Source organism: Chelon labrosus, assembly GCF_963514085.1.
Source record: "Chelon labrosus genome assembly, chromosome: 17".
In the NCBI taxonomy this organism is placed as follows: Eukaryota; Metazoa; Chordata; class Actinopteri; order Mugiliformes; family Mugilidae; genus Chelon; species Chelon labrosus.
This window is the reverse complement of record NC_140350.1, coordinates 6,609,630-6,637,183: the sequence shown is the minus strand read 5'-3', so window position 1 is coordinate 6,637,183 and position 27,554 is coordinate 6,609,630. Positions and strand designations below refer to the sequence as shown.

At 42.2% G+C, this 27,554-nt stretch overlaps 1 protein-coding gene across 2 annotated transcripts in view; it reads right to left on the bottom strand.

Moving 5' to 3' along the window:
* The window catches only part of abr (ABR activator of RhoGEF and GTPase), a 122,420-nt gene that overhangs the window by 76,909 nt on the left and 17,957 nt on the right, over nucleotides 1-27,554 (bottom strand). Inside the window, exon 1 of one of the 2 annotated variants that reach the window (XM_084564069.1) lies at nucleotides 23,215-23,906. The exons of the other annotated variant lie outside the window; for it this stretch is intronic. Coding sequence (XP_084420195.1) covers nucleotides 23,215-23,275 — 61 coding nt within the window. The 5' untranslated portion in view covers nucleotides 23,276-23,906. Of the gene's footprint in view, nucleotides 1-23,214; nucleotides 23,907-27,554 lie in introns of those variants that run through there. 2 annotated transcript variants of the gene reach the window in all.

The window sequence follows — 27,554 nt, the reverse complement described above, 5'->3', positions numbered from 1 at the left end:
CACAGCTGACGTTGACTGATAGTATAACGTATCAGTCTACGCCGGTGTTGGGGAATATTCAAAGCAGCAAATTAAGCATGTAAATATCCAGATTTAGGGTCAGTTTGTGTCCGTGTTATAGCAGTCTTGACATTTCATTTATTAGGCCTGGTGTCAGCATTCAGGTCGAAATGTCCTGAGATAACGCCGACGTTCAGGCCTGAGTGGCAGCGCCAGCGCCAGAGAAAGAGAGCAACGCTGAAACGACTCCTGGTCTGCCTTTAAAAGAACACTGGTGGAGAAAACACGGAATAACACAAAGGCACTGTGTCAGATTGAAAAAATAGGCTGACATCTTTTATTAGAGTACATTTTTGACAAATGGCACAGCACATACTGTAAGAAAAAGGAGTAAATAAAAAAACATTCTGTAGTTAGTAGCTCAAAAACCCACTGTCCATCAATCTGTCAAGCTATCTCTCTATCTCGATCCATCTCTTTATGTACCTCTCTTTATCTATCCTTCTCTTCCTTTCTCTACCTACCTATCAATGATGATCTGTAGATGCAGTAAGGCCATGTGCACTGCCAAAAAAACAAGACTGATATGGAGTTACTGCATGTGGGTTGTGTGTGTAGGTGTGCCTATCTGCCTGCATGCAACCCACACTGAGCACAAACCATCACTTTAAAGCAGGGCTGTGTGTCCAATCACCGCCACCGCACAAATATGCGCGTGCCCCAGAGGGCGTGTGTGTTTCTTCGAGGGTGAAAAGAATACCAGACAACTCTAATGAGACACAAATGAGAACTAATTGGAAAATAAAAGCAGGGGTCAGTCCCCACTGGGATGACACACACACACACCATCGAGCTAATGTTGCTGGGTGCCTCTGACACGCACCACAACCCACAGTCACTGGACCACCCACCTGTCAGTCAAAAATAACAAATAATAAAACCTCCATCTGTTAGCTGCATGTAAGTGTGGGCCGTGCAGAGTCACAGCTACCATATGGTTGGTTTGTAGCTACTGGAACCAAAGATCAGTGAGGCATGTGCCCAAACCGCTGATTATGCTGATGTGCTGTAAGATGATGCGAGTACAACATTAAGTCGGAGAGAGAGGGTTAAGACGCAAACGTTAAGTCATTTTCCCGACTGTGCTGTTATCGTGCCATAAAAACGATCCGCTCTTTCAATAGGAAAGCCTGCTTGTATTTGTTTTTTTTCTCCCCTCTTCCCCATCTGTTCATTCTCTGACTCTCCTGGACACCTTCTGGCCTCCTGTCAGGCTCATTTATCCTATATGTGAGAGAAAAACAGAGAATTCTAAGATATTTACCTGGTGTAATAGCACTCAACAGTGTATGCAAAACCTCAGATTTGCTCCCAGCTCATGGCTGCTGTTTTTCGGCTTTACTGTGAGCTGGCAGGATGGATGGATAGCTCAGAAAGCCTTACATGGTGCACTCAACAAACGATCGTGTCTAGACAAGTGTCAAGGTCTGTTCCCTCTTTTACAAAGATGTAAGCCAGGATTTCTATTTGCAGAAATATCAATAGGCAGCAGAAACCATTCAGAAAGACATTGGCCTTGGTGTACTGAGCCAGTCGGTCAGAGAACAGAGTTGGTGCAGCGGAGACAAAGCAGAGCAAGTACCTCTGAAAGAAGACTCTTTGGCTCCATGTGCTTCTGATCTATGTGCTGAACTCTTGTGCATTTGCTTATTTAATGTTGGCTATAAATGCAGAGTGTGTGTGAAGCTGTTAATGTGCGTTATTAGAGCCATTTTGTTTTTCTATGAATCAGTCTGAGAGCAATTTGTCGTGTGAGTGGTCATTATTCTTTCTCATTATCTCTGATTAGCCAAATTAATGCCAGACAAACGCAGACAGTGTCTGATTTGCTTGGACGAGCTGGAGCTGGTTCCCCTTTCAGCAAGGAGATCAGGCTAGGGACCGCACCCAACAAAGGTGATCAGAGAGATATAAGTAAGGGTTACAGCCATACACTGTGTGAGGTGACCACATCTGTAGGTGTAGGTCATATTTAAGTCATATTTAATACAAACTGCTCCTGCACTAAGGTAAGAGGTCATTCAGGGACAATCACTGCAAAATCACACTATTTTTACATTAATATATTTGATGTAAACAACAGCAACACTACTGCTCATACACTAGCATAAATGCAAAGTTAATGTGCATGTCACTGCGTCTACTTTTGACAAGGCCACAGGAACAGCTGCTTGGAAGAAACAAATAATTGGTTTACAATAAGGAGGCATGCAGCAGAGCACCGCTATAAATTTGGTTAGGCTGCATTCATTGGGTCATGTACAAGAGGTGAAACACACGGGAACAAAAAGGCAACTGTGCATCAAATTTTAGGATGATGGCCAGTCACAAAAGATGTGGTTCACTCCTAAACTAGTTTTTTTTCTTTTTTTGTCTGCAGTCATGCAAGCTCACAGTGATTATGTTAGCATATACAGTATATATTTTAGAACTAAAACAAAGTAGAGCAGCTGAGATGCTGGGTCAAAGGTCGGGTGATCAGCATTTACACTGCTCCCTCTGGGGACTATTAAAGTAATGTAACAAGATTTCAATGCAATCCATCCTACACTCTAGCTGGAGGTATATTTGAAGAAAACGTATTTTGACTGTAAATCAAGTCACTCTTCTGACCTATTATTGGTGTTTCAGTTAAAGTCAGGAGATCACCACAGTCATCATTAGAGCAACGTTACTCAAGGTCACTAAACAGCAAACAGTTAATAATAATAGTCCTTTTTAAGCCAAGCGAATCGCCTTTTTGCATATCTCCTGTTAGAAAAAAATAAAAATTACCCAGCACTTTAACAATCACACAAGTATTGTATGTAGTACTACTATCAGAGTACTCTTATCAGAGCAATATTACCAACGTAAAAGAAACAATCATTTTAATGTACATTTGTGGACAGTCTAAATTCTAAGTGAATGTCTGTGCTATCATGTATCAGGATTTACATTGCAATCTTCATACATCTCTGACAGCACTCTTGTCATTTTACAGTAACTGAGCTACAAGGACAATTAGTATACTGTTAACACATGACCTCTGGTTTCTTCATCCCATCAAACATCAGTTGGGTCCCTTGTTGTTTAGCCATCTTTCTACCACACTCCAAATGTTCCCATGTGCATGAGCCAAAGACACAAGAGCCCTCACGTTTATGTGAACACTCTGACAGGGTAAAATGTGGGTTGCCTCGGTCAGCTAATGCACTCTGACAATCCCCATGCGGGATAAACACAGAAATCAATACTGCAGTGTCAGTCCATGGCGAGGGGATTTTTTCAGTGGAGAGGATTCATCAGCGCTAACCTGTTCTTACTGTTCCCCCACACTCTCACACACGTTTTTTGTCAAGGAAAACGACTGACTTGCACAGAGGGAAGTGAGTATTAACACACATATCCACACACCAGAGAAACTTTAAACCAGCGATTTGACTCACCATTGTGGGAGAAGAGAGAACGAACAGCACACACAGCCTCAAAGAAGAAAGCCATGAGTGCGTCAGTGGTTGCCTGAGTGTAGTCTGACCAAAACTCCTCAACCATCACAGTTGGGCAAACATTATGTCACATCTGAAGTCCCACTGATCCGATTTCTTCGACTCAAATCCAAAAGAGAAAGCAGGACGTTTAAATGTAGCCTACCGCAAAAACTGGAAAATGAAAACAAGAGAGCCAGCCTGGAGCTGTTCAGCGCTCAGCGCGTCCAGTGTATTCAACCTTTCAGATAGCACTCATTCAAATGAAGGCAACAATGTTGTATTCAAGAGCAGAGCCTAGGAGGAAGCCACAAACGCACAAACAGCGGTTACTGCATGGAAGCTATAAAATGAATTCAGAACTTCAACTTGCTTCTCTGTGCGCTGAATATTGTCACGTCACTTTCCAGCCAACCAGCATAGACCGCCCTGTTAAGGTGTCACAGGGCCATGCAAACCTCTTAAGTGTGTCTATGTGCCTGAATTTCAGGTACACCCTATGTATTCTATCACAGGGAATCAACCAAAACTGGATCTCTGGCCCAAATACTCAGCCATTCACCCACGTGTCAAACAGCACGATAGAAAGCCAACTGCCCAAATCTAATTCTGAAGCCTACAAGCTGCAGCAGTGAAGCCAGCCCCGGATTACATTTTGAAATTATTCAAATCGCCATGTCATTGCAAGTTTCTGTCCAGTAAAGACACAGACTGATGAAACAAACTGTGCGTAACTATTTGTAAAAACGATTTGAATATGTTTTTCCAGCAAATAAAACAACCCGACTCTCCTGGCTCTTATTGATAGTGAACAAGGTACATCATATAGCCATTGACATTCTTCTGTAGAAATTAAAAGATTATACTAAGATTATACTAAGTGAGATGGCAAGAGCTGACCTTCATGGCCTTGACGGCTGACCTGTTAGTCGCTGGGTAGATGAACGTAAAGCTAAGAGCTTCACACGAACATAAAAACATATTCCTTCAGTGCCACTAAAAAGCATGACTTGAGCTGATGGCCATTACGGTACCATTAGCTGAACTGAGAGCTTGGATGAGCAAACCAGCAGTGGAGACCACAGGAAGATAAAACCACATACAGCCTGTTCCCAGACTGCGTGTGCTGACAAAGGAATAACTAGCGTGCCAAGAGCTTTAAGGAATAAAAGCTTTCATTAAAAACAGGGATTCAAGCTTTGCTGAGGATTCGACTTCAAAACCTGACATTTCCACTGATGTTTTATCCTAGTCACGTTATGAAAATGTGTGGCCACTATAAATACATCATTTATTACAAGTATCGCAGGGTTTATTTCTCCTGCTACTACTACTCTGACTACCAAACACACTAGCCTGTGTGCTTCGTGCTCTGATGCTGCTTTCTCACTGAACTTCCTTTGCACTTCGCATAATGGTTAGGGAAATTAGTGCAGCCCATGAGGAAACACAGACACTCTCACTGTGTCAGTCACACCACGGATACATGCTCTACACAATTACTCATAGGCCCTGTTGCGTGTTGATGGGGTTGGATCAATGAGGCCACAGTTAATATGGAATGGCTTGCACCGGAAAGCCTTTCAAACTGGGCAAATGCACACACACACACACACACAGACCACACTGATCTGCAATTTGAGAACTGCTCACTTCAGCTGCTGAGTGAGTGTGTGTGAAAGTGTGCAAATGCAAAAGCCAAATCTGCCATCTGCACACAGAACTACCTCTGCAGTTTCAGAGTAAACTTCCACATGTGCTGGGAAAAAAAATAATTATGATACAGGAAACAAATCAAAAACAATGATAAATATGCTGAAAACTGTGCCAAAGAGGCCATCAGACAAATTTGCTGCGCAGTCTGCTTTATTAAATGTAGAACGGCGACCATCAGCCCAGATGTCTATGAGACACAAACTATTTTTATGGTGCATTCAAGAAAGCTCTGAAATGTGACATTTAAATGTCTCATCAGTGGAAATAAAAATAACTCTTTGGTTATTGGCAAATGTAAATGAAACACTTCTCAGGTGCAGTGCCAAAAAACAATAAAAACTAAATAGCAGTCTACATGTTCAACGCCAACGGCCATACCAACAAAGTACTTCCTGAAACCCAGAAGCCATGAATTGTTTTCACCGATGTTTGGAAGTAAAGTTACATTACTAATAGATAAAGATATGAATCCAAACATAGGTAATCCTTTTAAGAGGTCATGGGTGAAGGGCTGAGTGGCAGATTAATGTTCAGACACCGTAATGAGGAAGTGCTTTCTGATGTGAATTTGTTCACTGGCTGCTGGCTGCAGAAAAACAATAGATGGTGGCCTCTCCAGAAAATCCCTGCTGTCGTGTGTGTAGCAGCAAAGATTAGTCCACCTTTGTTGTTGCATAACCAATCACTGCATTCTGTCCCCGCCACCCCCGCCACCCACTCGCCCACCCAAAGAGCCCGACCCGATGTCAGCTCACGTCGCTCTCGCCGTTAACCTCTCCTGACAGACAGCTCTAAATCCACCTGTCACTCTCAATAACCGGCCCGCGTCTCCATGGCAAGGACAAAGGCTGCCATGACAACGGGCCAGGTTGATGAAAATGCTTCCTGCTTGCCAATAACCTTCTGTGATGGTGTCTGGAGGTAACCAGTGTTCTGGCAGGACCAGTGGAAGTTTTAAAACTGAACATCCTGAGTCATACCATAGCTGAGGGCTCCAGAGAGAGAGTCTGCTAGGGTGTTTAAATCACCCCAACCTCCGCACTAAACAATAAAACTCTGAAGGGATGTACTAATAATAATATAGTATATATAGTATACTATAGTATATAGTAATATAGTAATAACATAGTATAGTGAACCTCTCCTTTATGCTCCAGATGTGTACATTTTATTATCTCTATTTTTAAGAGTGAGCTGCTGCTGTGAGTGCATGCAAGAGGGGCTACAGAGAGCTGCTAAAGCATACATCACACAGCCAACATGTCCACTGGGCTACCTGGAACTGACAAAGGCATCCATCACACAAGCACTGAGACACACTGCAGCAGCAATACACAAGCAGGCAGTTCACAAGAGAATAAACGCACACATATAAAATTGTCTGTCAGAAAGAATAAGATATTTACACCTGCAACTGCCAGCCATCCTGCTCTGTGGAAACATTATAAATCTCTAAGACATGTTGGCTTGCATGTTGAGGTAACTCACTTTTTTATAGCTCATGTCTGACTGGACTATTTGACAAAGTTATGATGAACTGTGCCTCACCTGGAAAGGTGGCGGACGCAAAAAGCTGAACTCAAGTCAGACAGTTTCCTGCAGCCTTCAGTCTGTGCAGGAAGTTACAAAACACACACATATCCTGCGAATATGATCCTGATTTAATAAAATGTTTCCAGAGCCATACTAAAACTTCATTTTACGTGTATTCTCACGTACTGCACATCAGCGCTGTATCATTTAGCCGCTGTCTGTAAATCAGCTGAGCTCACCTGTAGCTATTCAAACTTTCTATTGATCACGTATTTAGACTGCCAGCTGTATAATCCTCACATACCAGATTTATAAAATTTATATACAACAGACTGGAACTGTGCTACATGCTGAACAACACAAAAAACAATACAACAAAAATGAAACAATTCCCTAAAATGTCATATTGCTGAGCCGCCATTTAAACAAGGAGCCAGCTAAGCATTTCCCATCATGCCCTGAGGTCTGGGTCACATGAGGTTATCGTTGCATGACATCAAAGATCAAGCCAGAAAGAGAGAAAGCTCAAGTCAGTAGACAGAAATCAAACGTATTGTGATGTGATCGCCGTTAATGGATCCTTCCTGGCTAATGTCGAACGACCCTGAAGTGTTGACACTGATGGCACTACATTAGTATTCCCACGTGTGGTGTAACTATACTATGTTGTGACCCTTCGACAGATCAATCAGAACTAATGCAAACATATTTTTGTCCTCTGGTAAAGTAATTTCTTCTCGCCTCCCTTAACAGGTTTCTGATGATAGAAATGTTAAATGATGCAACTAATGATTATTGTCATTAGAAATTAAGATGATCTTTATCTTGTTAATAAATGACATAATTCACCTCTGAGGGACAGTGGTGCAGTGGTTAGTCTGTAACCTCACAGCAAGAAGCTTCAGGCTTTGAACCGAACAGCTGGCTGGGGCACAGATAATGAGTTTGCATGTTCTCCTTGTCCCCGTAGGGAGTCCAAAGACACGCTTGTGGGGTTAACTGACGGTTCTAAATTGGCCGTAGGTGTGCATGTGAGTGTGAATGGATGTCTGTCTCTCTGTGTTAGCCCTGTGATAGACTGTCGACCTGTCCAAGGTGTACCCCGTCTCGCCCAATGTCTGCTGGGGTAGGCTCCACCCCCGGCGAGACTCTAGAGGATAAGCAGTTATCGATAATGGATGGATGGGTGGATACGTCACCTCTATGACATGCACAAATAACTGAAAAATCTCTATAAGGTCTTTTATTGCAAGGTGACATCTTCATGTGCATTTTTTTTCATCTGGCCAGCAACCCAAAATATTTAGGTTGAAGAAATTCTTCTCATCTGAGAAGTTAGAAAAGAGAACTCTGAGAACATGCGTTTAAAAGTGACTTGATCAAATAAATGCTGTAAAATGCACCACTGGATCAAATGTTGCGGGGGTGCTACAGCCTCTGAATACAAATGGATTTAAAGAGAATTCTTAAAAACGCATGTGTCATTTTCCTTTTCATTTGTCTCAAAGGAATTATTTGTAAAAGAAATCACAAATGAATGTGAAATAAAATCAATGTATTGATTTCTTACATTAAAAAACACTTATTTGGTCAAAAACAGAAACACAGTGGGCAGTCAGATAATTTAATAAAAAGTAAAAATCCACACAGGTAGTAAATAACTGATGCCTTGTAACCAAAACCTCACAGTGTGACATAATGTAAATGGCCTTCACCTTGGTGTAATGCTGCCCAGCGGACATGCAACTGCATGTTGGTATCAGCAGGAAGCAAAACTGAAAGAAAAGTCAATGCAGAATAAATACACCGTCACCCTCCCAGCTGTCTCTGGCTTGTCCATCTATAGGAGTTTGGACTCGCTGTCCCCACTGCAAACTAATAAAATCAGGGGGAGAAAAAGTTGCTGCTGCAGTGTGAGAATTCAATCAGGGAATTGCACTGCCTTGCTCAGCAATTTTTGCAAAGGAAAGGAGGATTACATCATGCCCTGCAGTCAGCTAACACTGTGTGGGCACCGACAAGAAGCCTTGCGAGCCACTTCTGTGCAGGGGGCATGTCTGCAGTGAATGAGCACACACACACACTTTTTTACAACAGAAATGTAAAAAACCTGAGCTCTGTTTATGAGCCAGAGCTCAGGGTAGTAATAAAAGAAGGACAAAGCGTGTGTGTGTGTGTGGGAAAGTCTCAACAGGCAGTTTATTATTCAATTTTAACTGTACATATACCGGTACACGGTGTATTCTGTATTTGTGAGTGTGTGCGTTTTGTGTGGATGACAGGATATTCCTCTGTGTCTCCGGTGCCGCTCTCAAAAGATGTAAGTGAGCTCAGCCGTAACAGATCCAACTCTCCAAAGACCAGATAAAAGACAGAGAGGTAGGAGGAAAACAAAAAGACAGCGTGCAGCCTCCTGTGGTCTCCTGCTCAGCTACTGGCCTCACCGGCCTCGTGGAGCCATGACAGCGTGACAGCACATCAGTGGCTTGACAGGTGTGTGGTCACTGTGTGTGTTGACGTTGTACATGTAATCTTTTACACCTCCCTGTCCTGCAATTAACAACCAGGGGGTGACACTGGGGAAATTAAAAGCCTTTATGAAAGTCTATCTTCACAGCCTGGGCCGGCTACTCCAAGTATTTCAACAGCAGCAACATGACATGAGGCTCTGACGACAGAACCAGCAACAAAAGAAACCTCTTTATGAGCTAACATACGCAGATCCTTCAAATAAAAAAATAAATAAATCCAAAATAAAAAGGTAAGCTGTGTATATAAACTAATTTAAATGTTCATATCTATTCAAAAGTTCAAAGTTAGCTTCATCTATTTGTACAGTACTTTAAGTTGAGAAATGAAAAACGATGCTCCTGATTTTCTGCATCATTAGCTTTTAGAGCCAGGAATAATCAGGCCCTCACAGGCTTTTCCGTTCACACCATCAAGAAACCAAATCTAAAACTGTTGGTTGAGAATTAACAGCTGCCAGCCACAGAGGCAGATGTAGAGCATTGAAATGAGGTTCTTTACTACGTGCTGCTTCACCCTGAGCCATCTCAGCTGTGATCAATCAAGCTTAGGTAGAGCAGACACTCCCATCCTATTTCAGAAGCGCGCACACACGCGCGGATCTCGCACAATTATATGCACTGACGTTTGAGAAAAAACATCGCCACATGTTCACACGCCGACAGATGCGTGGAGAGAGCATTAAATTTGAATTTTATTTGACAAGGAAGTCGATAGCTCAGAAGTGACTGACAAATGGGTGACGCAGAAGTGTGCTGCACAGTGATTTACAATGCAATCTTAAATCTTAAAAGAAGAAATACTCAATACCTCATTTATTACCATGTGCAAGACATTCTCTAAACCATGTAGGTTTAAGTTTGTAATTTAATTTTTTATTAATAAATGCATTCATGGCTCACTGCATCACCACCGGGAGATCTGTAAGAAAAGCAGGCAGAATGGTTGGAAGTCTTATCTTTCGGGGAGCCCTTAATTGCCAGATCTGCTTGTGTTCACAGGTGAGTTCAGCGATGTTTGGGTGACGACTGCCAAATATGTAAAAGAAAATTCCAAAAAGAAAATAGATCAAAGCAACCTATGTCCTCTCCCATTCCATTTGAGTCTTATATTTTTGTCACATGCAAGAAATGAAGCGGCAAACAAAATGGCATTTAATGTGAGGTTCTCTAACATTAAGGCAGAAAAACAACAGCAAGTATTGGAGTACACTTTCCTGACAACACACAGGATCAACTTAGGAACATGTTTGCTCCTAAGCTGAGGATGCAGTGAACATGTGCAATACAGCGAGGCGTTCACAAGCAATTCAATGACAATGGTAAAGAGTATCGGATTTCTGGTACGTGACATCTCTACAGCCTACTCTACTCAACAGCCCTACATTCATTGTTGCAAGTATAATAGATAAAATCCATATGTATCGTGCTGTAACTGAATAATGAGGACCTGTACACTGATGGCTCTCCAGCTGCAGGCATCCACTCCAGAGTGGAGGATCAAACAATCTATACAGAGCAGGTAGTGAAGATGTCAGCAGCAGTGTGCGTTTAGGTCCTAATGCTTTAAAAATAACCCGCTTCGTGAAGAAAATAACCAGCTTCATGAAGAAAGCCGGATATGGCAGGAATGCACGTCAACAAACACTGTAACACCGTAAAGAGGTGTGAATGTGTCACCTTCAGCACACACTAATAACAGAACATCAACGGTGCATCGTCATTACAAAAAAGGTGTTTTTTTTTGTTCTTATCTGTAACTCTGAGTTTAGATTTCTATCTGCAAACTCAGTTTTGGAAGGTTGCTCATTTAGTTTCACGCTTGCAAACTAATTAGGTCACTACATGGCTGCTGCTAGCTAGGGCACCCAAGCTATAAGCTAATTAAAGTTACGATTACGCTTCAGTGGTCTGACCACTGAGTGGGCAAAGCTTACGACATTAGTTACAACACTTTCTTTGATGTAAAGGTTTTTCAATGGGGGGGTATTGCTTTTTTTTTTTTTTTTTTTAAACTGTGGGTTCTATTTTATTTCATATTAAAAGTCAACTAAACATGTTCAGGTCTGTCTGTTTATTCAGACCTGTTGTAATTAATTCTCCCTTTACTGCGCCATTGTCCACACACCTGCTTCCTTCAGCCCTTAAATCAATTGTTTCCATGGGTGCATTAATACCAACGGCTAGTATTGGAACAACTGACATGTGGTGGCACTGGCAGTGATGAAATTTACATGAAATCTACATTCGAGTCTTAGTTTGCCGCTAGCCCGTCTAAAAGTGCTGCCCCCACAGCTGAAAACACACAAGACGGATAAGGTAGCAGAGACAAAGGAGACAAGTGAGGCAGCAGGTGAAGCCAACAAAAAGTGTACATGAACGGTTAGCAGAGTTTCCTTGGCTGAGATACAGTCAGGAAAAGAACAACATGCCTTGTGTAAACGTGTGGTGCTGGCAACATATAGTCTTCTAACACCCTCAACAAACTAGAACCCCAACAACTTCAAACGTGCACAGTGACACCATGCAGCTCAAGTAAAGCACAGCCTGCAGTAAGCAGAAACTCTTCCCTTTAGCTGTCAGTATCAAGACAGCGCTAACCTGGGGAGTGAAAACAGAAGGAAGAAAATTCAGCACAGCATACCAGATCACCACTACACACAACATTTAACAATTCCTCTCCAAAAGCAAAACTGGATGCCATTATGCATTTAAAGTTTGTCCAGGTATGCGTTTCCGTTCTCAGCTTGACAACCTACGAACTGACTTTTGCTAGTGATGCATGTTAATGGTGTAGCACTTCGTTCATGCCTCTCTCTCTCAGTTTCATTATAAATATATTCATGTCTAATGGGTACGTTTTTACGAATTGTAATCCAATTTCACATGAGACACGACATTTTTATCTCTCACTAGTAGCAACTTACTATCAAAGATTTTCAAATTATAGAGATTAGTTAATATAATCTCTTTACTGAGCTTAGTCTCGTATTAGAACGCATTTGTTTTCACTAGTGTACCTAATGTTTTGGCAAGTGAGTGTACGCCAAACTTGTGAAGAGAACAGCGATGTAAAAATGTCAACATGCACACCTTCTGTCTCAGCAAACATCATCGTCCCGTGACTTGAGGCTCCAGTGATGCTGAGTGATGCTAACTAAGCCGTCGTCCAGAGCAGTGAGCAGCTGCGGTCTCAGAGACTGAGTCATCCAGTTAAGCTGAGGTCTTTGTTCCTCCTTTCCCTCATCCAGCCTGATCGGGATGATAATGCTCGGCCTCTGATAGAGCTAACCACTGTGCTCAGGAAGTAGGCTGCGCACACTTAAAAGGTCAATAAGCTGCAGGACTCCCACACATTAGTTACTTGAGAGAGAAAGAAAAGCGGAAGGAAGCATGGAGAGAAAGAGAGAGTAAAAAACGGAGAGATGCTTCAACGGAACAAGAAAAAAGAGAGACCGTATGAATCTGAAATCAAAACATTCCACTACAAATGTACTCAGACGAGGCTAATGTAGAGGTCTGCCCATTATCTGCTCCACAACCTGTCCGCACACATCCAGAGCTCTATCCAGCCAGGAGAGAGCCCAATAAAAGGCAGGATTGTCCCTTAATACCTCAGATGAATGCCAATTCTACTACTGCTGCATATCTTCATGTGCCATACGCCTGTAGGTAGGAAGAGATAAGGACCCCCTCCACTGCAGACCCACATGCATGAATTGCTGTTACCCCCTTGTCCCTAAAGCCCCCAAACCCAACCAACCATGTTACCATGGCAGCCAGCCACTATACATTGTAATTAGCTGGCCTAAATCCCCAAGGTTCACACTGGTTGGATATAACCCACTGCTTCCATAGATTAGGGCAACCACCGTCACACTAACACATACGCAAAGCCCGAAGCTGTACCTGCCTGCGCACGCACAAACCCAAACATCTACACAACCCTTACCAATCACCTATATTTCACAACCCACTACCCAGATTACTCCCCGTGTTTGTGAGCAGGTACAAACACAATCCTTCACATGGACTGTAGAGCCGTTCCCTGCCAACACACCCACCTTCAGCACAACAGCTCTAATGCGTGGGCATCCATGCTTCAGCGTACCCTGTGCGTACCCTGTGTGTGTTCGTGGGCATGTGCTAATGGAAAGTGTATCAAACCGTGCAGTGAAACAAAAGAGCTACAATGAGTGATGCTATTAAAATGCAAGCAGTTGTCAATGGCCCTCGGGGCAACCCTTACCAGTGATTGTAGTGTCTATTTATTGCACTCCGCAGCCCAATTAGGCGAATATGATGCAGATTAAAGGCAGCCAGCCTGATGCTTTGTAGGTGTGTCAGATAGAGGCGGACACAGTGAACAGCGGCTCAGTGAGGTCATCCAAGTGTTTTACATCATAATAACACCATTATTATACTCTCGATATCAAAAGAAGAGACTGTGTGTGACAGAAAATGGTGAAAATGTTTGTGACAAGGAATGAATTGATCTTGACACGAATCATACAAAAAAGGAGTGGTGAAGAAACAAACTTAAATGCCAGTGTGTGGGAGTACACTCTAAGCGAGAGCACATGAAACTTTCTGCTGGATCTAACTTGCCATTTCAGCAGAGCGAGGAGATACTGAGATGGTAGTTTTCTGAGAGTTTTTTTTTTTTTGGCTGAGGAGAACATAAGGGCCAAACTGCTGGTGAAAAAACTAAGCAATTTAATTTTGAAAATGTGTCAACATCCTGTTAAATTATGTTATTCAGCTAACTCTGAAATGCCACACAGGTCTATGCATATCAGTCTTACTAATGTGAAAACAACCATACCAAGCCAGTTCCTTTTACTTTCAAGCTTTAAAAACATGCAACACAACAACGCATCCACTTTCAAATAAGGCTGCTGGAAGTAAGTTGTCTCTATGAAACAATATCAAACAAGGAAAACATCCCTGCATTTTGGTGTGACCTTGTTATAAGACAATAATGTAAGCTAGAAAAACAGATTACTGCCTCCAAAGGCTTTCCAGATAGCAAAACACTGCGCAGTGGCTGGGATTATGCTGCTTTCAAATGGAACTTGTAATCTTGTGGTTACAACACGGGGAGTTGTGTAGACAAAAGGCTTGGAGCTCAAGTGGTAACATCAGCCGGAAATTGCAAGAGCACAGTTGCTAGGCAACTAATAGCGTCTAGAAGTCAGAATGGCTAACAAGGCTAACAATATAGGAAGCTAACAACCAGGTAACTTTATGCATGAAATAAAAAGGCATTAAAAAAATCAAGGATGAGGCTGCTGGGGCAACACATCAGAACTTGTGAACCCGAATAGCTATTTTATCTTTAGCAAAGACAATATCTATTTAAATACACCCACATCTTGCAGAAAAAAAAAGTTAAATTCTTTATGGAACAAGACTTAATATACAGAATTAAGTTGTTTCTTCACAAATGTAAAATGTACACAATTTACAAAGGTAGGGGTTGACAACAATCCCAAGAAACACCTACATAAGAGAAAATGGCAAAAATGCAATTAAGTACGACTCCTCCAAAATAAACTGTGAAACTAATTGAAATGGGGTGCCTGCAGATTTCTATTCTCCGCCCATACGCACCAACCATTAGCAGACTGTTACCGATTTATATGTGCCAAGCTGTAAAAACAACAATGCGTCTCACACATCACCACCCATCCATGTATGAATGTAAATGTAGCAGAGACTATGCAGACAATGAGGCTGACCTTAGCATTTGTTGTAGGAGTTCATTGGAGGACTTTTCTATTAAAAGAGACACTGGAGAGAGTGACAGGAGAGATAAGAGGGGGTGCGGGGATGCAGCATGACGACTGATAAACCGAGAGAGCACTCGGAGCACAAGGCCAGCTGGCACGATGTTTGTGAGCACGCTTCACACACACGCGGAGTGGAGAGGGGCCTTGCGGATATCACTCCATTGATTTTGAGTTTAGTCTATCCGCTAAAGGTCACCGTTAAGTGGTAAATAAAAAGTGGACAGGGATTTAGAAGAGTGGCCTCGCCATAGAAAGGAGATGAAGAAGATTAAACAACAAACAGCAGCGAGATGATGGGCCAATATTAAATGAAACTTCACGGTGATAGCAGAAACATTTTATTTAATCTATTTTACTCTGGATTACAAGATCACTAACTGGAGTTGCTGCTGCGAAGCTAGCATGCAGAGAAGATATAATGGTTTTCCAGCGCCAGCACATTAGTCCTGGACAGGGATGAGATGTCCTAGTGCTGTTTGGATGGAATCGTTTTCATTACTCTCAGACAGCTAGAGGACAGTGAGGAATACAAGAAGGGACAACAGTGGCTTACTCCGTCTTCACCTCAAAATATCCCCTCATGTCAAAGGGATAACCAGGCTGAAGGTGAACATCTTCTTTTGACCCCAGCAGAAAGACAACATACTGAGAGCAGAAGGCCAACGCTTACTGGGGTCGTTAATCTTTTATGACACACACGAACACGTATACACAAAGACACAAAGAACGAGACAGAGAGAAAGGACGACCTGCATGTTAATGGATACAGTCTGAGGGTAAACATGTAACCGCATGTGTTTACAGTCAAATTTATACCCATGATTTAGGACTGTGAAACACGCCCAGTTTAGAAAACCTGAGGGAATATATGACCTATATTTGTTCACCTGAGCCTGAGTGACCGGTTGTTGCTCGAGTGCATCCATCAGCCCTCTCAACTCATAATGGCCTCATCACCCCTTCCTGTCTCCACCTCTCCTCCATTTTTGTTCCTTCTCCCCTCGCTTCCGCTCGACTACCCTGAATGCTTAATGATGGCCCCTGCCTTCCGGGAGCATGTAAACATGTCAGCCGTACCATTGGTCGAGGCAGAGGAGTCAGTCTGCGACGATTGGCTGAGGCGAACAGGGCATGGGTGGCAGAAGAAGAAGAGGTTGGTGGTTACCATAGCCCTGCAGGATGACTGCAGTCCATAGAAACATACCAGACACACACACACACACACACACACACACAGCTCCAACCCCTTGGGCCATAGTGAAGGTCCCCACAGACTCCCAGAACACAAACACACTCAGACACATGACACACCCTCTAACATCAAGCACAACAAAGGATTTCAGAGGTTCACCCACATGAGGTAGCAAGACGTTTGACACTGAAAGTAACACTGCTAGGTTATAGCTCGATCATAGCTCAGCTTAAAGTAGTGATCCTAGTCAGTTTGTAATGTTGTCATGATTAATTGGATCGAATCTGGAGTCAACCAGATATTAAATACCGTACACGCATGGGAAAACGCCAGTTAGGAAATCCTAAAAATTATTAAAATGTCAAACTGCAAAAGCTCTAATATCAACAGCATACATACCAAGAGATGACAATCTAAATAGTGAGTTTTGCAAGATAAACTGTTAACAAGTTTGGCACAACAAATCTCGCAAAACTGCGCAACGAGATTTGTCCACGTGTAAGGGAGATGCAAAAAAAAAGAGGGAAGCTGCACGATGAGATGAGCTTTGAAAAGCAGTTTGCTAGATGTCCCAACTAGAGGTAAAATATTGCGGTTAAGTTTCTGGAACCAATAACAACATTAGTTTTGAAAGTGATATACATATAAAACTTAGACAAAAATAGTTGATTTTTACATCAGTATTGAAATATCGGTCCACGTGTCAAACAGCATGTGGATGATGTTCATCTCTTTGTCATACATTAGGTCTTTGCTTCAAATTGTTTGCCGTATGTGAAAGAGCCATAACAACACACTAAGCTGAGCCAAAAGCTTCATAAATTATTAAGATGTCATTGAATGAACCCACGCCGCCATCAGAACCCCAGCAGAGACAGTGTTATGACTTGATGCCAGATCTCTCCTTCATTCTAGTCAGCTGGACTCACTCAGTTGAAACGATGAGAAATTAACCATATCCACATTTTAATGTTTCACTGCAGATGCCCAGTTACTGTAATTGTGATAACAGCTTTTGTTTCCAAAAATATCGAAATGATTGAATGAATGCATCTGTAGTTACTGTATGTTAATGGATTGTCAGGGTAGTGGTAATGAGATGTGCTTCTCTACAGCACAAAATGTAACATGGGCTGTCTTCTGAAGTGGATTCTGACACAGTCCTTAACTAAAACCTATGATAAAATATTTGATGGCTCTATATATGTTATGTAGGTTAGACATTCCCATCAGTGTTTCCAGCATCGTGCAACATTACATAAGCATGGAAGTGCAATGGGAAGAAGATGCCTCAAAACAAAGCAGAGAAGCATGGCATTGTAGAGAAACTGTATTACATAACGACAGCGCTTTTGGCTGACTCAAGATTCTTTCTCCCTCACAGTGTGTGTGCGCATCTGACAACAGTACTAAAAGTCTGTTTCTATAGCTACAGTACAGAGGAAGGAATGAACAGATTGTGTATTGATCAGTATGATGGAGGAGACAGTGGGAAGATACTGTTTCACTCCTACAATGCAAAACAGCAACTGAATGATTAATAATGGTTTGATCAGGCGTTTACTGACATTTATTGTTGTCACAGAAGGTTAGTTACACTTTTATTATTATTATTTTTCAAATACAGTTGTAATTGCAGACAGATTCTTTAAGTGTTGTCCTTGTGACCTTTGCTTCTTTGAATAATTAATGTTACATGAATGGAAAATCGCTCCAACTTTGTACCCACAAAGAAACCATGGCATCTTCATTAAACAATGGGGTATTAGGGACACTTTTTGTGCTGTTATTTGCGGTTAAGCCACAATTGGCCTGTTTGGAAACACTATCACATGCCATTGATTTGGATTTGTTCCAGGCACTGCGGGGACTATTGGAGCATGGTGAGATTGAGACTGATAGAGGTAGTGTGGTCAAAATAGATTTGTAGGCTGTGATAAATGACACATCCCTGGTGGTATTAAATTCACCCAGGACACTGTGCCAGAAAGCTATCCAGAATCACTCCGCTGTGGCCCCTTTTGCTCAGGCGAGCCTTGTGACAGCCAACAAACTACTAACATTAAACACTTAAAGACAGAACTGGGGCTGGGTCGGAGTCTGTCAGGAGCTGCTAGCCAGCAGTGATGTCCATCCATTACGGTTTATGTGCTGCAGAGGTCAAACAGACCAAAAACTTTAACAACGTGAGAAACGCAGCGTAATGGAATGAGGAGGGACAACCAAATAAGTGGTATTATTTCATTCTCATTAATGATTCATTTTGAATAAGCAACATAATCCTTTTTTTTATTAAAGCATCTAAAGTCCCAACTGTGACGTGTTGAGTGTTGAATAAGTTGGTGTCCAATACAATAATTAATACATGTTTGTTTAGATGCACAGTTACCAGGTATCTGGAGAATTCGCCATGGGGATTACTGCTCACTTGTCCAACATTAACTGCAAACATAATCCACTTCAAACCTAGGATTTGTAAGATTCACGAATCAACACTACATCAGTTGTCTTTATTTTTGTTTTTTACAGTTTATGATTAGAGTGCAGCAGAATATGCAGCAGATTACCTCTCATCCATGTTTTTCTATATTACTATGTGAAAGCAGAAAGAAGGGATTATGCAGCATGTGTTAACCCTTAAAGCACTGCTAAATGCCCCATCCTTACATAATAATATTTTATAATGGTTTGCTGGGCAGAAGCCAAGTACTTCCCAGCAGTGACAGGATGTACGAAACTGAGATTGGATTTGTTTTAATGTTCCCTCAGTGCGACCCAGATTAGGGAAATTCATTTTGACATATGTGCATGCATATGTCTCTGCATGCGCACGTGCCACCTTCGCTCTGCCATGCCAAAGTGCCCAAATTCTGGCTATTACATAATCTAGCAGTCCTTTGATGTTGCTTTGACAGCACGAGGCACTGGAGCAAACCAGAGACGAGCCTGGCTAATTCTCTGAAGGTTACAGGCTGCCAGTCAAGAATCAGAGTCCGTCTGGCACTCAGGCTGTGGAGGTAGAGGCAGAACTACAGTTAAAGCACATATATGATGGACTTGAGGCAAACATGCCTTTGAAACTGAAGGTTTCCAGTGAAACAAGTGAAAATCAGGGAAACTATACTAATCCCACTGCAAACCAGCGTAAAAGCAAACTAAACCTAATGTAATAATTCATCCATATGGATTCATATCCAGATATCTGTTCATAAAGATTTCATTCACACTAAGTTAATACAGTATTTTTGGTGCAAAAGTAACTACAGACTCATTTCATAATAGTGGAAATACATAAATGCTATATCTTCATCAGCTGATCATAGGTTCAATCAACATAGTCTAATAGTCTAAGATAGATAATGACCTAACATTTGCTCTAAATGACATTTTTTTGAGATTTTGTTAAATTTTGTGAAATTTCTGTGAAATTTGTTGCTATTGTCCAAGAACTGTACTGGTCTAATTCTTGGGGAGATTAGGAGAAACACATTCACACTTCTAACATTTAAGAGCAACAAACAACAGGACTAAATAGCCACTGTCCACAGACTGCTAACAAAGAAATAAAACAACCAATATGATACACAATACCAGGCTAACTGATTGAGTAGGGATTTAAGACAGAAAGTGGAGACTGCACCAGCAACGAAATGCTTCGAAAATCAGATCATGGGTAGAAAAAAAAACCTTTTACCACACAGCGAATTATGAGAAAAGTGATTAGTGCATGTGTGAGAAACACACTTGAGACAGCGATGAACCACTCAGATAGAGACGAGAAGAAAAATAATAAAAAAAAAAAAGAGAGACCGACAGGATGCGAGGGAAATAGGTGTTTTTGTTCAAGTATTTGTAACTGAAACACACACAAATACGCACACACACTAATAGCCGTCTGGGAGTCTACCACTTATGCTGCTGACCGGACAAATGGGGCAGAAGATGAGTGATGAGAGGTCTGGGCTGGTGATTTTGTTCGGAAGTGTATTTGTGCACCTTCCCTTCAGCTCATGCAGCATATTCATTCTCTATTTACTTTTGCTGTGTGTAAGTACGTGCTTGTATTTGTGTTTCAATAGAAGCATTCGCACATCAAACACAGGGCTCCTGAGAAGATGCTGGGGAAAAGAACAGTGGAGCTCGGCAGAAAGACTGGAGGTTCTCGGGGGAACAGTGTTGCTGTGGCTCTGACCACTCACCCCCGCTCTACTCAGGGAGTTAAGGACGTGTGGTCACTGTTTAACGCTGAGCCATTAACATGGTTAGAAGGCTTTAAAAAAAAGAAAAGGATGCAATTGCAGCTCATATTTAGTGATCCACTACAGCAAAATGCCTTGTGAGAATGCAAACTGGTGAATAGGCTGTTTCAGGGTCAGTGTAGTAGCACAGAGGAAGCACACTTAACAGTAGTCCCTTGAAGGCTCACAAAAGTGGAGGAAGAGGATCAGTCCTTCAGCCCGAAATGCACCAACTTCATATCACAAAACACACAAGGACTCAAGGGATTGGGGAAGCAAAAGGATGGTGAAATGACAGGTGCATAAAAACGAATGTGCCCTTTCCTCTGAGAATAGGTCATTGTTAATCCTCCATCAGGTCTGTTGTAATGGTAATGGCCCTGTCTCTTAGTGTGCACATCCTCTTACAGAATTACCAGTGTGAGAAAACACCTCAGAAGTTAAATGATGATATTCTCTTCACAGAAACACCCAAATAGAATATGTGAAAATAGCACAGAGACCGAGTATACAGCGCAGTCCCTGACGGCAATAATTCATTATCATTCAGTTACACTGACCTGATCCATTTCTAAAAAGTGGACTAATGAGAATTTCCACCTTTGTGATGCGTTCACGGTTACCAGTAACTGGCAACACTGACCGGAAAACGGTGACATTTGGGAAATGAAAATGGATTTTTATTTAATCCAATTTTATTTACATGGCGTCAATAACAATGTCGCCATGGGAGACTCAATTATGACCTGCAAGTTAAGGGTCACATGTTCAACTGTGGTAGCCTCCAATCAGGTAACATACTGTATAGTGCAGGCTGACAGCTGCTGGCTGACATGACGGTCTGAGACATTACAAAGTCACCTAACAGCTGACTGTAGATTGTCTTATTAGTTTTAAGCTACACAATAATGCACAATGGACGTATTTCAGTAGGAATAGGATATTTGAAATTGTGCTTGTTGACTTGTAGAACAACTCTGTAATAATATAACTGTAATATTTCAAATGTATCTTATTTTGAAAGGATCACTGTGTGGTTATCACACTAAGACAAACAAGAAATAAAGTTTCTATTTATGTTCTTAATCAATATAGACTTTGAAGAGAGATTGGCTTGCTACACAGATAGTTTGTCTTGTGTTTTTTTTATATATATATTAAAATTTACATTTTTCAAACCTCAGTTTGTCAGAACTAAATAAAGGCAAAAGAAAAATCCTTTACTGTGTCTACTGTGTCTTCCTTTCCTGGCAAGACTTTCACTAATTAAAAGTTAGCTTCAGGCATCAGCTTGGATTAAACTAAAGATTTATCATATTAACCAGTCAGCTTTAAAGTTGGGTACAGGTGGATTTTTTTGATTTTTTTTTCAGGCATGCTCCTGCTTTTATACTAAACTAAAACTAATGCTGCTCTGCTGGATCTCTATACAGCATCAGTGTGTAGGCATGACAGTGGCATCAATCTTCTCCTCTTGGCAACAAAAGGAAAAGTGTATTGCTCACAAGCTCAACCTACTCTGACTTTAAAGCTTCTCTGAAAATAATACGGCATCATACAAAATATGTCTTGGACACGTGACAAACCACAACCACATGTGTATTTTGCAGTAATTCATTTTCATACATCATTCAGCTACAAAGGTTAACATCCAGGTACAGTAATAATAATGTACCAAATCATACACCTGTTCAGTACGGTGCAGTGATTACATTATTGCTCATGTAGCTGCCTTCAGCGTGTTTACAAGAGTTCTAAGAACTTATCAACAGCTGGCCAGCTAATACACTTCTGAGAACACTATTGTACATTGTGTTTCTTCTTTTTTTCCTCTCCCAATCACTAGCGCTCTGCAGATTAATGCAAAGAAACAATGGTCACACGGCAGAGCAAATCCCAAAAGGCTGTGTCATGTGCCTAATACTCCCAAAGCACACACAGCACCCAACACACCAACAAGGAATCACAGCTGTGCCTGGCTGGATGTGTGTATCCTTTCAAAGAGCGTCACACAGTCACTACTCTGAATTACAACACGCAACATGATTCTTCATCTACGTAAATCATCCTCATTCAATTGGTCGCGCTTATATACGATTTTAAACAGTAGGGTCTCATTAATCAGCATTGCAACTCAAAAACAATGTCAACAGCTGATCTGATCTGACCCAGCGTACAGTATGTGTAACATGTCACACTGTAGCAGCACAGGATGAAGACCACCATAAAGAAAAGATTAAAAATTCAACATTAGACAGCTTGCGTCCTCGATAGGATGGAACATAAAGTTCTACCTCCAGGTTGTAAGTATGACTCACACTCCGTCGCGCTATACATCTCCAGGCTTTCCCCTGCCTCTGTGCCTCAAAGCCAGCAAAGAGCCTAACAGCATCCGACACGAGTTGTTGCCACTATCAGGGAACGGAGGCAATAAAAGTGCGTGTTTACGTGGGGGGATTTGACCGTCTTGTTATAGACAGCCACAGTGATGCACACTAATTAGAAGTCCTGAGAAAATGCAAAGTGTTCACTGTGTGCATGCAGCTGTGGTTGTAACGAGAACAGGCAGCGCATGAGATGGAGAAGAGGGGGGTGCAGGGGAAAATGGCTAGAGGTAAAGCCGAGCGCGCAGATAAATGAGAGGCGATGAGTGGAGAGGAGTAAATAGATGGATGGTGAGATACATACTGCTGTAGAGGGTGTCGATCCAAGAGAGCCGGGGCAGGCCACGAGCACTGAGGGGCTCCATCCTCCTCTACCTCTCACTATCTCTGTTACTCTGCTTCTTCCTTCTGTCCTTTTCTGTCGCTGCTTTTCTCGTCGCCTCTCTTCTTTTCCTTATCCTTGAAAAACAGCTTTCATCTCGCGGGGAGAAGCAAAAAGGACCATTTGTCACCAAAAAAAAAAAAAAAACGTTAAAAGACACCCCGGGGTCCAACAGGCTGACGGGCGAGCGAGTCGAAGGAGTGTATGAGTGAGAGTCCGTGTCTGTGTGTGTGGGAGAGCGAGAGAAAACAACAGGCTGGAGACGGACACCGCCGACCGTTGCTAGGGGAAGGGAGAAGCACTCCCTCTCTCTCTCTCTCTTTGGCTTGCTCACTCCCATCCACCCCTCCTCTCTCTCTCTCTCTGCGCGAATAGCTCTTCAGACTCTCTCTCTCCCTCTCTCTGAGCAGAAGCAGGAATTCAGAAGAGGTGCATATTAACTGACGAGGTTTGTGTGAGATGTGAATTAACTTACAAACTCTCTCTCTTGCTCTTCCTGCTTCTCTCCTCATACTATGACACGGATTCACAATTTATTTCGCTATCTAGACCCTTTTCTTTCCAGGTTTCACTTCACACTCAAGCTTCTTTAAAACTTGACAGTGGCGCAACTCTTTGTTATGTTCCTTCTCGTTTTAATTAGGTAAAGGTCACTGAGGTTTCAACAGAACACTAGTGAGGAAGAATGCGTAAAACCAAGCATTAAACGCTGAGAACAAAGACCAATAGCTTCTTCCTGTAAGTAAACATAACTGTCACATGCTACAAAGACCATAAATAGCTCCCTGTGTGTTCAGACTAAGACCAAGAAGAAGATTCTATCAAACTTACAAGAATTTAAGCACTTTGTGCATCGTGCCATGTGTAATGGGAGGCACTGTTTTCAGTCACTAATGCAAAACAATGAGCAGCTACTCAGTTTAAGGCAATATTATTTGGGATTTCTAAAACATAATATGCACAGGAAATAGTGAGTCTTCCTAAAGAGAGTGTTGCCTTCTCTTCAGGGTGGTTTGATGCAAATTGTATTTTATTTTGCTACAAAATAAAACAAGAGAATAGACTTCTCACATGTATCACGACGCATGATTATCACTAGGTGCACTACATGATGAGCTCTTGATTGCTGCTGCTGCTTCACTGCCAAACACAACAATGAGCTGCTTTGTGTGAAACCGAGTCAGTCATTGGGGTCAGTGAGACAGAGGAGAAGAAAGTGAGAGAGCCAGTCTCTGGTTCACATGTCATGTTTTAAGCTAGTCCCATTTTCTGTTCCCGTGGTAACTGACTGTGCCCCCAACTCAGCTACACAGACACGTGCGAGAGATGAGAGATGCACACACGAGAGCTTGTGTGTGGACTCAGCTGAATACTGACTGCTGTATCAGCTGATAAAATACAGAACTGTACTGGCAAACACCAAAATTATGTACACTCTCCAAGGTATTTAAAGGGCATGTTGCAGTCTGTATCTTCTCTATATGTATATTATTAAATGATAAAAATGTACTTTCGGGATAATCTCAGCGTTAAAGCTATAACCATATACCCAGAAACTTGTGACTGTACAACCAAAGCCGACAAACAAGTCACCATTTTATCACAATTCAGTGCAATTCAAAACTTTATAGTCTGCGCAAATGATTTTCAAATGATCTCTGTCACGTTTTAATTGGTGAATTAGCTCGTTTGGCACATTAGTTCTCCTGTTGCACGTGATTCATAGAAACAGCACTGACAGCATCGCCACACAGCACCCTTTCTTTTCATCTGGCCTAACTATCTCTGTCTTTATGAACGCATGTGATACAAAGGAGGGCAACGAGAGACAAGCATCATGCCAGCGGCAACAAAGCCCGATATGAAAGCCTCCCCTCAAACCTCTGTCAGGTCCTCTCCTCCCCCCCCCGTTCGTCCTCCTCTAACCAGCATGGGGGAAGGAAAAAACGGGAGGGTTGAGAGGCAGAAAAACTTCAATTAGGACACAAAGGCTGACAGGAGGAACCCCGCCAACACTCCCCACCACTTCACCCCCCTATAACCATCGCAGGAGGAGGACGGGGCCCCGAGCACCTCTCTTTGTCTGAGCTGGTATGTGCCAGCTGGGGGAAACGTACACACATTTAACGACAAGGTACCCCAAGAGCTCATCTAGCCAGAGGTCGTATCTTTGTGTGTGGGGGTGTGTGTGTGTGTGTGTGGGTGGGTGTGTGTGTGTCTCAAGGCATTTAATGCATGTGTTAATGCATCTTATGATTATTAATGACTATGAATGTGGCAGTATGATGGCGGAAATTCACATAGGCATGACAAAAACACACACAAACCCACATGCACAGCTTCACGTAAAGCGAAAGCCAAGCAGACGGAGGTCGGTGAGTGGCACTTCATCAAAAATAGATTGATGTACTGTACAGCCTTACACCTCCTTTGTCTTAAATCTGGGACAACACACACCCCCACACACTCATACACACTCACAGACAGACACCTGACTTTGGGCTTTTGAGAGCAAAGCTGCCCACCGCCTCCTAAATACCTCATCATTCAAGGGGAATAGCCAAACAAAGGAAACACAAGTGCCACACACACAATATTAAAAAAATAAAAAAAACACAAAGCTGCCTGCTAGTCTTCCTGGAGCGTCACAAACCTACATTTATCAAATATTAATAAGCCGTCAAGCTGTGTGGTAAAAAGGGCCATTACTAACTGTCTCTACAACTCTTTGCACCCCCAACAGAACACACAGTGAATACATTTGGTTCAGGTAGAGTAGAAAGCAACTGAAGTGTCTGTATGCCTGCCTCTTTGGAAAACAACCAATCTCAACACATAAGCACCGGTTCATTCCCTGGAAAGGTCAACATTCAACAAACTGTGCACGTGTGTGTGCTTGTCTTGCTATCGCTGTGACGATCAAGCCTTGATGGAACACCAATGTTGTTAGGACATTTGTGGTTGCGAGGACATTTTAGCTTTTCCTCACAGGGAAGGGTTAACACTTCTCTAAGAGTTTTATTGTTCAGGTTACAATTAGGATGAGCTTCTGGTTTGGCATTTAGTTGGGATGATTAGGGTAAGGATAAGGGGCTAGGGAATACATTATGTCAATTGCGGGCCTAGGGTTAGGGTGAGGAATGTGTGTATAAGTGTATGTGTGTGTTAGCATTAATGGCAAACCAACTGGAAAGAGTGAAAGGATAAGATCTAGGCTTCAGGCTGTCAGACTTTTAAATGTCTCCATACAGCAATTGGTTTTTCCCAAGAGAGGTGCATTGTGTTGATCCAGCACAATGCACAAGCCCTAAAAAAATCTACTCATAATCTTCTCCTGTATTTGTTCACATTTTTAAAGAATAACATGTAACAATATGGCTGCAACACAAAAGGGCAGTACATCATTAGTCAGTAAAGCAAGAATTATAGACTACAGCACAAAAAAGCTGACTAAAATCAATGCCTGCCTTTGATCATGCATGTCATCCCACTGTAAGCGAATAACACGTGAACAAAGGACATGACTGGATCATTGTATTGCATGATGCTCAATGGCATATTTAGGCTTTACAAAATCAAAGTTGGACGTCGGCGTGGGATTTACTGATGTGACTTTCTGTTGGAAGCTTTAGTACGCCAACTTAAAACGTCATCTTTTGACAACATAAACTGGAAAAGATTTATTATTAGATAATAATTTCTTGCGTAGGAAGATGGAGCTAAGGTAAGTTGGAGTTAAAATATGGATCTAGCCGACGCATCCAACATGAACAGGATGTAGACTGATCCATTTTTTTATCATATCAACTGGTGACTAAAGGAAAAATACAAAGACAGTTTGGGGGGGATGTTGGAGTGGTCACTGCCAGACCCTGCGAGTCTGTCGTTGAGTAACTAGGCACTAGCCAATCAAGCTGTCATCCACCCTGTTCTACCCAGATACCCCTGCCCCATCTCACTCAACAAACCCCACCCTCATTTACCCCTTTTAACCAACATTTCAACCCCAACCATAGGCCTGGGGGATGATTGGATGATGGGTGTGTTGTGGCGGGGTGGGCATATCTCAGGAGGGGTGGCAGTGTGTGACTGTGTGTTGTGAGCTACTCTGTTCCCCCTGAGTTGCCACAGGAACATGAACTGGTTGATGAGAATAAAGTGGAAATTAAAAAAAAACAAAAAAAACCCAATGACAACCTAATCTTGCATAACCTCCCACTGACTGTCTAACACTTGTTTTCTAGCATTGCTTGTTTGTATGT